Here is a 13475-nt window from a genome sequence, read left to right as displayed (position 1 = left end):
CCTAGGGGGGCTTTTAGGGTTGTTTACTTAATTTGGATAACAAATTTGGAATTTGGAAATATGCCATGCAAAAGATGGAGGGGGGACTAAATGTAGTTTTAGTAGATGTAGTTCTAAGTATGTTTTTGTAGATTAAGAATTTTAAGGTTTATTGGCAGCTTGCTTGTTGTACTTTGTTAGATGCGTCCGAGTAGGCCTGTTTTGATTAGATATATGCCTAGTGCTTGAAAGGTTTGTAAGTCATTTAGGGGGTTTAGTACCGTTGCTAGTGTCATTTGATTGTTGCAGTTTAGAGTGGATTGGAGTGTTGTTCTATGTTGCTGGTACTGTGTGCAATATAGTATTATGTGTTCAGGAGTTTCTTTTAAGTTGCAGTGGGGGCATTTCCCGGATTGTTGTTTTTTTAGTTTGGTGTAGGTGGGAGTTTAACTTAGTGTCGCCTGTTTGTAGTTTAGTTATTTCTGATAGTTATTTTGCCACTTTTGTATTACTTTTAATTTAATCTTTTTACATTGGTAGGTTGATGCTTACTTCTTCTAATTTTAGTGCAGATTTGGCTGCTTTGTCTGCGTGTTCGTTGCCAAACACTCAAACGTGGGCAGGGATCCGAACTATTTCTATGTCTTCACCTAGTTTACGTAGATTGTTGGGGCTTTTAATTATCTGTTGTATTAGTTTTGGGCGTTTTTTGTGTTTTAGTTTTTTTATAGCCTGGAGCCCGCTTAATGAATCTGAAAGGATTATGGGTTTTGGTGGCGGGGTCTGCAGATATAGTTGTGATTTGATGAATTCTTTATTCTCTACACATTCGAGAGCGAACCAGACTGCAACATTATTCGCAATGAATATACTCAGAATATCTACTCCAATAAAAAAAGCACCCCACAGTTTATTATGTAACTTATAGCAAGACAACTCGGATAGTTAATTACATTGTCTACTCACAATGCTCAGCAGGTGCACGAAATAACACGAAGAGTCATGCGTTGTATAACATCATAAACGTGGAAGATTAAATCCACCTTCCAGCAAATTGTATTCATTAGGAGTAGGGTAGATTCAGCTGTGCAGGCAATTGAATAGTAGCGTTAACCAGTGGCATTTAAGACGTTTTTACATTTAAGAACATATGTAATACTCATGGTCATTAGGACGGAAGCGCAACAGATATGAACGATATCGATAGGAACAAGGATTACCATATATTTGTGACACAAGATGTACATGTATACTGTATTTTTCAGTGAGTATTTGTACGTGGGCCTATGGCCTTTATACTGAAAAATAAAGAATTGAATTGAAATAAAGAATTAAATTGAGTTGACACAAGATCATATTTCTTCGTCAGCAACATCTCACATATCCTGTGGTATCGTGTTTGCTTAGAATATAGAACAATGACTTCAAACACATTACACTATGCAGTCATTTTGTCGTCTTGTTCTAAACATTCCTTCACTGAAATAGGATTGCTACGCAGTATTTAATTTACTTGTTACGTTGATTCGAGACCAGAGAACATGTTATGTATCGATACCGGTTGTTTATTAATGTTCACTAAAGGAGGGAGGGCTACAATTGACAAGGACCCCTTAGCTACAGGTCATGAAAATATGTTTCTCATGTCGTCGTGTTTAGTTATACGTGTGTGCCTTCACTAATGAAGTAAGTGAATGTTAAGAAGACGAGATAACATGTACCTGTATCATCCATCACACAAAACAATGTAGGTATGGTTTGACACTGTTTTAGAACGTTTTGTAAAACGGATAGGACAGCACAAGCCAGTGCTGGCTTCTGTTGCTGCCTCTCCGAAGATCTGAATAAAAAGGTTATCATACTCATTGCCAGATATTACGTTCTAAAATAGGAACATTTACAATGCGGGATTGTTTGCTCATTTATTATGTACCACACCATATATCTAACGAGTGTAGGACATTTCCCCCACACCGACAGTCCCTTACTCGGACAATATCCCGTACTGACATTTCCTTACATTGAATAAATTAATAATTTATATTACAGTTTGACAAACTATTATAATATAAACATGAAAAGTCATCATCACATGTCAAGTTCACTACATGTCACCAGCTGGAAGTGACATGGGAAATAGATTTTACTCTTTGTTCAGCTGTCCTTCATTTAAAGACACATTTGACAAAAAAAAAAGTACGAACTGGTTGAGTGACCTCCTTTCATCAGGTTGAAAGGATTACCCACAGACAAAGAAAGGATTAGAAATCGACATGCCATTACGACATGCCATATTAGTGGTGAATGCTAGAAAACACATCCTGAAAGATATCCTGAAAGATATCCTGAAAGATATCCTGAGACGCCTCCAAATGTCCACTTCATAATTCTTACAAAAAGTGATATTCTACAGTAATAACATTTGAAGGCTAATCCACAAATACCATCGCATCAGTTGTTACGGAGTGGTGACCAACATTCGTAAATGCAAAAATTGCAAAAATCAAACTGCCGAGCTGCAATCTTCTTTCTGATATGAGATATTCGTTAAGGAGATATTCATAATAATAAAAATTATTATCGAAATAAATCAACTAAATTATCTTTTTTTAAGTCTTAAATATTCTAGATTATGTCCCTAACTTACGTTAAGCATCCGACAATTACAGTTATAATTCACCCAATATGCTGCTGATAAGACAATAATATTTGAATGCGCCCCGGATTTAATCGGAGCATATGTTAACGTTGTATAGAGGTCTGACGTAAATTGACTATCGCCTGTCTGTAAAGTGTGACCCTCATGACGCCCTTATTTATTGCCACTGTCTTACTTAAACCATTCGAGTGACTCCGGTTTTCATTTCATGTGACGGTGATGCATTAAAACATTCTTACACCCCTCACGTACTTTGACTCGTCTCGATAAACATATCAATACAAAGCTTATGTAATCACTATCAGAACTAACAGACGGGTGCGACGCTTTAGTGACAATACCCATAATTACTTCATGATATGCATGACGATGACTGAGCTGCGACAGTCGGTTCAAATGTGTGCCTTTGTTGTCTAAGCGTACCCTTAAAGCACCTGGTCGTGTTTAAAGAACAGTTAACATTTTAGATATAATGGAGGGTTTACTACCGAAGGTAACGGTTGTCACAAGCATGATTATCAAATCAAGGATACATAAGCGATGGTCCTGAAGCGATAATTCAAATACGAATGGACATATGTTGCTCTTTCTTAATAAGCACATTTACATTTATAAGCAAACATAATTTGACACAATGTCATGATATTGCTGAATGGATGCTTGGCCTTCCATAGCAGGTGTTGGGTGGTCTGCAGGGCGTTATCAGGCGCCCTATTTTTTCTTTTTAGATGTCAGGTGACCCCCGGCATTCAGCTGCATGATCAGGGTTTCTGTAGCTTTTTGTTCCGTCTATAAATGCGTGTCTGGTCGGACCCCGCTTACTTTTATTAGAATGCCAGCCTTCGACCTGGTTGGTTGTTTCAGGATCCTGTGGAGCTGAAACCTCTGCTCACCATCGTGAGCTTCGCTCACTTGCCTGTGAGAGGCCCCCTATAATCCTCTACTGTTTAACCAATCAACACGCTTCATTGGCTATCGTTTTACAAAAACGCTTTTCACAATAGAGTGATTTGGTTTTCTTTTGACACTAGAAAAGATACTGGCGACATGGGTTCCAAGCATCGTTTGATATTTGTAAACAATTCAATTCATTAATTTGAGCTCGAACATATGTTTAAGAAAGTAAGAGAGGTTCTGATTACTCGCGAGAGTGTTATCGGATATGTCGACAGATGGATTCAAATGGTATATTTCGAAATTCAAGCGTCTATACTGACTGCACCCGCCAACAATGTTAGTGAAATATTTAATATGCTACAGTTTCATAATAAGAGCGACACAATCCTTTCCATATTCAAAAGAAAATCTCTGCTAAAAGCATTCCGACTGTATCGTGAGCATGTGTTTATAAATCACTATCAAATAGTGATGGTATTGGGCATTCGTTAAACGTTAATTCCATGTAAGTGGAAAATAATACAACACAATCGTCTTGCCTCCCACCATCCAGGATAGTATTTCCACCGGGCCCCTTTCAAGGATGTTCTTTTAAACACATACATGTGTATCTAAAGAAAGAAGTCTGTGTATTGCTTTAATAATAATATTGCATATATTTAAGACAAAGCCCGTACGTTATATACCTACATTAAACTGACACTTTTGCTACGTACATGTGTCACAAAATGAACCCGTTAGACCACTTCAGGAATTGATTTATGAAATTGCGAAATGTCCGCGTCCAACGGGTCGATGCGTATCTAAACCAACTATTTAATTATCTGTTTTAGAACATTGAAATGTTTCTTACACTGACAAGAGGTATAATAAGTGAATAGTTAGAAGGGGCACTACTTATCAGAACGAATCACTGAAATTCTGTATCATTGAACAGAATCATTCTTGTTCCTCTACGTCTTGGTTGAGAAGTTCTTCGATGAGCGATAGACGTTGTTTTTCACAAGTCTTTTCCCTTGTATGCGTGTATATGTTACAGTCAATGTGTAAAATATGATTCACTCAGGCAATTTATAGAATGTCTAAATATTTCAGGCGATTGACTGAAAAATCTGTTCATTTATTTAACAGATTGACTAAAAATGACTAAGACTGTTGTCAAAAGGGCTTAAAAACATCACAATAGATTAATTATGCTGGAATTAGAATCCAAACAGTATAGAAATGTACTTTTAATATCCTTACATTTTCAGTCATTTGGTGATGATATTAAACATAAAAATGTTTGGATTTCGTCATCATAATAATACAGATGGGCATATTTTTCAGTCAATTTGTGAAATAACTGAATATTTAGGCGTTTAATAAATTTCCTAAGTGAAACTTTTGCACATTTTGACTGTAAAAAAATAAACACCATAAAATAAGCAATGGGCAGGTGAAATATTTTCTTTGTGTTGCAAGTCAAAATAGTGTAAACGAAAATCACACAATTACCAAGCAAGTGATTTATCAAAACACCATCACCATTAATGATGCTACCCACAAAGATACCTACATTTCCTTATTATTTCCAAAACTGTATTTCATTTTGTTGATAAATGTGACCATACGCCCTTATACTGTCAATAAAAGTGACAACTGCGCTTACGAATGGCGCAGCACAGGCCGCGAACTAGTCTAGATATCTGCTATATTAACCGGGTACTCACGGGGAAAAACAGTAACAAAGGCAACAACTCTCGGGGAATTGCTTAAGGTAATTGCCCATTTAACAGTATTCCAGTTATATCACGGCGTGTCAGCTTAATGTGGGAGGAAAGCCCAAAGTGATGCAGGTCTCAGAGGTTTACCATTTCGGTGAACCCCACGAGCACGGGTATGGTGTTGACAAACCTAGAAACTTAATTGGGGCGAACCGGGTTTCGAACCCACAATCATAGGTTTCTGGCGTGCCCAAGGGACGCAACTATGCACAGCGAATCGCAACGCCTAAGACGACTGGGCCACCCGTGCCCCCCACTGAAATCAAAATTGGGGCACCATGTCATAAATCCTGAAGACGCTCAAATAGCAGTTCATGGAAGATTTACATTCTCTCATCAATTCTAAGAAATGTACTTGATAAAATTGATTAAAATTTCCCAATCAAATCTAGTTATAATCAGCCTGATAAGTCTATGTAAATACATACATGTATATTCTAGTGTCTTCCTCTAAAACATGAAACCAGCTTTCCCTAAATTTATTTCAGAAGCTTCGTATAAAGTTGTGTTATTTCAATGTGGTAACTGTACATGTATGTCTTTGACTTGCAAATACCTGACTTGCATTTGCATTCTTTTACAATGTTAATAGTCGTCCACACATCAAGAACAAGTCACTGTGTAATACAAATACCTAATGACATAATATTTGTGAAGGACTTCATTTACCATAGGAAATCTTTAATAACCAAACGATTTTGTCCACACTATTTCACATTATATTCAGAATGAAACTTATCACGAAACATTATGGGATACTAGACATGCACAAAACATTGGTTGGTTATGAGGTTTCCTGACGGTCATTTTGGCCGACACATGATAGTGTTTAATTCTGTTCTGTCTTATTTGTTGCCGTGAAAATCACCTAAGCTAATGTGTGTACGAGGATTTGTGATTGGAGTCATGACCACAAGATCACCTTGCATTTGCAGTCTAAATAAAGTATAGATATCGGTATTGGCAAAAGGAAAATAAGCTTTACACTATGATCTTACATAATGCAGAGTAGCATGCCATGGAAAACGTAACTCAAAATCAGTCAAGGAAAAAAGTAATACAATATATTGTACCGTACATTTAGAACAACTGTCACAAGATAGCGTGACTTTTCTGTCACGAAAGTGGCGCGATAGTGGCGCGAAAGTGCCGCGATCTTGTAAAATGTTATCGCGAAAATGGTGCGAAAGTGTCTCGAAAGTGGCGCAATAGTTTCGTGTTAATGGCTCAAAGGTGGCGCTATAATTCCGCGTTAGTGCCGCAATAGTGGCTAGAAAATTTCGCGAAATTTTCACGAAAATAGGGGAAGTTACTTATGAGTTACTTGGCTTGGTCTTGGAATTTTTTATGCCGTTTGATATGCAGAACAGTGATATCTGAGGATTCGCCAGGTGCGCGTTAGTCGCTATGGTGATTATGATTTTGGTAATTATTTCATTCTAATTTTTTAAAATTAAAAATTAAAAATCCCAATAATTCCCATGAATAGAGAAAATCAAAATATTTGTTATGAATGTTAATTTTGTATTTCAATTTGCGTCCATTGTTAATTAGTATGCAAAAAATGCTGATTAATTATGTATTCCTACACAGTGATTCGGTCGCTTGCTTCAGGGAGTGCAAATCATATTTTCACCCTTTGACATTTGGTCATGCGACCCAAATTAGCCAATCACAACACAGAACACACTTTCTATAGGTTTACAAATATGGATGGTTTCTAGTTGTTGTGATTAGAAATAAGATATATTGTGGAGCACATGCTTGATTTGAATTATTAGCAGTATAATGTATCTTGTATATATTTAGAGTTCTTGATGAACTCACAGTTCAGTGAGTCATTATTATCTGTATAAGGAAGTACCAAAACCTAACGGATGTATGATGTATTGTACGGATATGTGTGATGTATTGTATGGATAGGTGTGATGTATTGTACGGATAGGTGTGATGCATTGTACGGATACGTGTGATGTATTGTACAGATAGGTGTGATGCATTGTACGGATATGTGTGATGTATTGTACAGATAGGTGTGATGTATTGTACGAATAGGTGTGATGTATTGTACAGATAGGTGTGATGTATTGTACGAATAGGTGTGATGTTTTGTATGGATATGTGTGATGTATTGTACAGATAGGTGTGATGTATTGTACAGATAGGTGTGATGTATTGTACGAATAGGTGTGATGTATTGTATGGATATGTGTGATGTATTGTACAGATAGGTGTGATGTATTGTATGGATAGGTGTGACGTATTATACAGATAGGTGTGATGTATTGTACAAATATGTGCAGTACTAGATAATGTACAGAAGTGATATTCATTTATGAAAATGATATCTACATTTTATAAATTCAAAGAATACCTGTAACAGATTGTATATAATTATTAGATTCTATGATATATTTGCTTATGTGTAATTTCATTGTTTTAGGCTGACTACATAACTAAATACAATAATAAATGTCATCAGCCTCACCCCCACAGCATTTTGTGTTTAATTGGGCTGGTATATTGGCTACTATACTATTGGCCAACACAAGCACGATTACACAAAAACTCCACATAATTGGATAAAATTATTTATAAACAAAACATTTATGTTCCCAGAACATTTTGTGAAACCTTTTTGTGAATGACCTTGTAGTGTGGTGGATATGCTGACAAAAGATCTTTTTCAACAATAACCGTAAATTGCAATATCGTGTATGATGCTCATCATGTCTTGTATAACAGACAAATGGACTACAAGCTGGTGCCTATGTTTACCTGCAAATGTTGCTTGGTGTGAGGAGTGGACACAGCACCACAAGTGTATTCCCTGTACAGAGGCCTGACCAGTTCTCCTGACCTGCAACAGGCAAATAACTAAACTATGCATGTAATAGCACAATAATACAGTGAAATTTGTCCAAACAAGACTTTCTATACAGATTACTGTCTAACAGACAAATTTAGTTGTCCTACCTCCTAAGTTTATTTATCATCAAATATATTTCTATAAAATGTTCTCCATTGTAAATGTTCTTTTCAAATTTGTTAGAGAAAAATAATCCAATTAATCTCATACTTTGTTCTCCTTAATCTGGATTAGATTCCATAACCTGTATGTCCAAAACAATTTTTTAAAAATATTAACCACTCCAAATCTTGCATCCCTCTCTAATTGTATTATAAAAAAATTGAAATTACGCTGATCTGGTAACAACAAACCTCAACTGAATTCAAACAATAGTTATCGTTGTTAATAATACTAAGAATACAACCTCTGTTACATCATACCCATAAATCCTGTACTTTGGCTGCAGACACACTATAACTAAATCTTCAGATTTTAAACAGAAGTCCTCTTCACTGTCAACTACACATAACTAGTTGTACCCCTAGTAGCACGTGTAGCTTTTCCGCTCTTCTGTGCAAAAAAGGCAGGAAATACATCACTTCTTTCCAAAACATCTAAGCACTGGAGGCAGATGAATTGGGGAAGTGTGTGGGAGTACTTCCTGATGTAATAGAGGTAGTATTCTCAGAATTATTAACAATGATAACTATGGTATGAGTTCTTGTATATTACTGGATTCAAACCCTTTCAAGAGGTAATTACTCTAGAATCTCTCTTAGAGGACTTGAAATCGGGTATTATGATTATATCAGTCAATATGCGACACCTTCACCTGAAGTACCTTAGTATTTGCTGATAATCATGAAAGGATGTCTTTAGTTTTATTCTAACTCATCATTTGCCTCAGATTATGAGAGTAACGTCACTAGGCTCGACCTAGTGTCACTTCCAACGTCTGTATGACCTTGTCTAGGAGAGACCATGGTGGGAACGCATATGCAAACATTCCTGTCCAATCCATGGATAGTGCATCTATCTGAAGAGCTCTCGGATCTTGTACCAGGCTGACGTAAACCGGAAGTTGATGGTTGAGACAGGTCACGAAGAGGTCCAGATGCGGCGTGTCCCAAACCCACTCCGTGGGTACGATCCTACCTCTCCGAGACATGCTGTCTGCTAATATATTCAGTTTGCCTGGAATATGTCTTGCTTCCATCCAGCAGCTGAATGAGTTGGCCAAGGCAAATAGCTGATTAGTTTCCATCATCAGCGAATGGGACTTGGTTCCGCCTTGCTTCTGAATGTAGGCCACCACTGTGGATGATTTGATTCGATGATCTTTCCAAGCCTTGAGAGCATAATAGATTGCTTTCATCTCTCTGCAATTTAGGTGTAGAGCTGTTTCCGTCTCGCTCCATAAACCCTGAACTTGGATGTCATCCATGTGAGCTCCCCAACCTGAATCCGATGCTTCTGTGAACAGGTGGTGTTTGGGAGCTGGTAGAGTGAGAGGAATCCCCAACATGACAGGATCTTGTTGAGTCCATCAGATTAGATCTTGACGTAGGTGGAGAGGTATGAGTACCTGTGTATCCAGGATCTGAGATCGTAGGGAACTGATCAAGTTCTGCAGTGGGCGTAATTGTAATCGGCCTCTGTGAGTCATATCTTGTAGAGAGGACAGCGTTCCCATGAGAAACATCCACCATCTCATCAATCTGGTAGGTTGGTCTCGGGCTGATTTGATCATGTCGATGGACTTGTTGACCTGATCCTCTGGGGGGCAAAGATATCCCGTGCATAGAAGAAATCTGGCCCTGACGTAGACTATGTCTTGTACCAGACAAATCTCTGACTTGGTCGGATGGATGAGGAACCTGAGGTAAGACATGAGTTGGGTGAGGAATGTCACAGGAGTGTTCCTGATTGGCAGCCAGGAAATCGTCTAGATAGCCATAAAGTCGTACCATCTGTAAATGAGCGAAGTCGATGACTGGAGCTGTTATTCTGGTGAATAGCCAAGAGGATATTCATGTGCCGAAACCTGGAATTTGTAATGACGGTCGTTTGCTGCGAAACAGAGGTACCTTCATGACATGCGGTGGATTGGCACATGGAGATATGCATCCTGAAGGTCGAGGCTGATGACCCAATTTCCTGTTCTGTGTGATGAACGTAGTTTCTTAACTGATTCAATCTAACATCTTGGAGGCGGGACCAAGTACTTCTTGTTCTTGTTGAGGTGAGGTGAGGTGAAATTGGGTTTAACGTCGCGTCCAAGATTATTGCACTTATATAGCGACGTGCATGCACGTGTATGTGTGTGTGTGGCTGCTTGTACTAGTCCGGACTGATGCCGATTTATAGTGCTAGCTCACTGAGATACCATGCCGCAGTTTAACATGAATACCCCACTCAGACACAGTATACTGACTCCGAGCCGACCAGTCCTTGTTTTAGCCCTTTAATGCCGAGCGCCAGACAGGGTAACAACAAGTACAATCTTTTAACGTCTTTTTGTATGACGCGGCCCGGGATCGAACCCTGGACCTTCCGCTCTCCGGGCGGACGCTCTACCACAGGACCACGGAGGCGGTCTTGTTCTTGTTGAGAGTTTTGAGATCGATGATCATTCTTATCTCTGTAGAGTTCTACTTTTATGCAAAAATACTGGGGAGAAGAACCCCAGATTTTCTTTGGTATCCAGCAATCTCCGTATGGCCCGTTTGGTGAGAAGGGTCTTGATTTCAAGGTTGGCTGCATCCAGTTTGGCATCTTTCAGGTGAAACCTGTGTCCCACCGGGCGGGATGCAAGTCGAGGGTGCTTGTGAAAATGTAGCTTGTACCCGTGATGGAGAACGTCTAAAATCCAGCTGTTGGTGGTAATGTGCGTCCAAATTTTGATGAATGACAAAAGACGCCCTCCCACTGGACCCTGAGATGGCGTTATGTAGAATGGCGGAAGTCATGTATCGTAATCCATAGACAAAGTCAGTTCGATAGGATCTGCGACGCTTGTCGTTACGCTGGGATGCCTGGTAGGATTCCTTTCTTGACAGGATGTACTTCTTTCACAGTGGTTCGTGGAAAGAGGAATCCCTGGCCGGTTCCCAAGCTTGTTTAGGTGGGAACTGTGATCCGAAGTAGGCATTGAGAGAAATCGATGTGACGAAGGAGAGTGTTTGATTCCTTGTTGGCTTGAAGGTCTGAGATATAGGTTTCGAAGACGATGCCTCAAGTGTGTAGGAACTTGACAAAGGGTTTTGTGGGGCGAGTAAATAGCCATGGGGCCAAGTGTGGAGGAGTCTCTAGGTATAGTTTGTTGAAGGTTTTCATGCTGAAGAAGAGATGTAGTTAAGGACAGTCTTTCTTGGGAACCAGAAAAATTGGAGAAGAGAACCCCGGTGTCACTGGTCAAGTGGCAACATTCTATTGCGTTCTTTACAAGTAACATGCTTATGTCGTCTATGAGAACTGGAAGATGTTTGGCTGGATAGAATGTTGAGATGATTTGGAAGTGTCGCTGCAAGATGTAGAGGATAACCTGTTTGTAGGAGACGAAACACATATGTGTCTGGGATGGTTCAGTTTAAAGTAAATGATCACGAAGACGGCGAAGGGATCCAAATGCTTTGTCTAAATTGGTGGTCATATCCTGCAGGACTGGTCTGGCAGGGAGTGTGAAGTTCGGTGACGAGGCTGAAGGTGCAACAAATGATAAGGTGTCCTCCGTTGAAGTGCTTTTGACAGTTGTAATTTATCTGCTATCCAGGTAAGTACAGTGATCAGATCTGCTATGTCGATGATCCCGGATGACGAAGCTGGGGAGGTATAGTGGTCTGATGACTGTTGCTGGTGGTTGTTTCACTGAAAGGTGGCTGTCGATGAAGATTGAGGTACCGTAGTTGGTACAGCGGTTGTCGGTTGGGGAAGACATGCTGCTGTTACAGCCTGTAACAGAAAACAAATGTTCTGCTGGAATGGCGGAAAGCTTGTCAGGTATCCATGATGTAGGGATAGCTTGAGATGGAGCTTGTGATGTAGGAATCTGTGGTTCAGACGAAACAGGAGGGCGTCGAACCAGAGGTGGTGATGGTGAGCCAGAACAACAAGTAGGTGAAGTAGAACTGTTCCCATCTTTAGGTGAAGGACATCTACTAACGGTAGCCAATGGGAGTGGTCTTTCTCAATGTCGTCTCTGTAATCCGGAAAAGCAGGATCATGAGGATACCCCTGCCATGGAGGGAGGGGATCCCTGTAGCGTGAGTAGTTACCACATCATGTGAGTGGGCACTGTAAGAAATAGGGTTCCAAAGGTGATCACAACGTAGATGAAAGTGAGCGTAGTCTCTTGGTCAAAATCCAGATGGGTGAGTGAAGGAGAAGATCGAGACATGCAGGATGAATGACTAAGACTCATTGTAGCTTTCATCCTCCCAGCCTAGACGTGATAAGGAGATGAGTGATAATCCGTTTCCCTTTTCAGAAGACGAGTACCGATCTGTAAGTTAACGTCACATCTTTGAGGAGTGCTTGTCTCTCGAATGTCTCCAATCCTTGGAGGTTCGATGATCTCTCATGTCCCGTTGAACCTCCTTTGAAGTTTGTTAATCCTGAGGAGTCTGTAGTTTGATTATTAGTCTGGTGTAGGTTGCTTGTCCGAAGATGTACGGTTTGAACTTGACTGTTGCATCTCGGGAGTAAGGAGATGTTCAGAGGTATGAGATTCGGAAGTCCAAGAAACCTTTGATGGTTGGTGATCCGGTGCATCATCTCGGTGTCAAGAGTGAGAAGTCTATTGGTCCCAGTCTGAATGTCGATCTCTTGACTGAATAAAATGCAGTGACTGTCGATGCTAGACGATCGGTAGAGTGATGCGATGTTGCATGTTGAATCTCCCGGTACAAATGTCGATCATCTTGTGAATCCCCTCGGGAATGGGAGGTTCAGTCGCTTTGATCCGATAATTCATCATACGACTCCTGGTCTTGAGAGGATTGATCTGAAGGTCATGAAATGGTAGATTCCAAATTACGAATTGAACTCGTAAGGTTGATTGATGTGAACCCTCTGAAGGTATAACAGGAGCAAGCTCCATGTTAGTTGTAGAATGCAACAAGATGAAAGTATGATTCTTGGTCGGGTTTGATGTGGCTGATGTAAGCCGATCATCCACACTCGTGTCTAGGGAGAGTAACTGATGGAAAGTCAGAGACTCCCTCATCGTCTGCATAATCCACTACAATCCGAAAACTGGGAATGAGGGTCAGACAGATAGAAAACACATCGGTAGAAACGCAGACTGGTTGCAGTGTGGACTGCT

At 39.7% G+C, this 13475-nt stretch overlaps 1 protein-coding gene across 1 annotated transcript in view; it reads right to left on the bottom strand.

The window, feature by feature from the left end:
• LOC139468155 (RNA polymerase I-specific transcription initiation factor RRN3-like) overlaps window positions 1–13475 on the bottom strand; it is a 346794-nt gene that overhangs the window by 24487 nt on the left and 308832 nt on the right. Inside the window, exon 16 of the mRNA XM_071249934.1 lies at window positions 8080–8161. Within this exon, the coding sequence (XP_071106035.1) occupies window positions 8080–8161 (82 nt within the window). The remainder of the gene's footprint in view (window positions 1–8079; window positions 8162–13475) is intronic.

Source organism: Haliotis cracherodii, unplaced genomic scaffold, assembly GCF_022045235.1.
Source record: "Haliotis cracherodii isolate W230 unplaced genomic scaffold, xgHalCrac1.p SCAF_2, whole genome shotgun sequence".
NCBI classification, from domain to species: domain Eukaryota; kingdom Metazoa; phylum Mollusca; class Gastropoda; order Lepetellida; family Haliotidae; genus Haliotis; species Haliotis cracherodii.
This window is presented reverse-complemented; position numbering and strand designations above follow the sequence as displayed.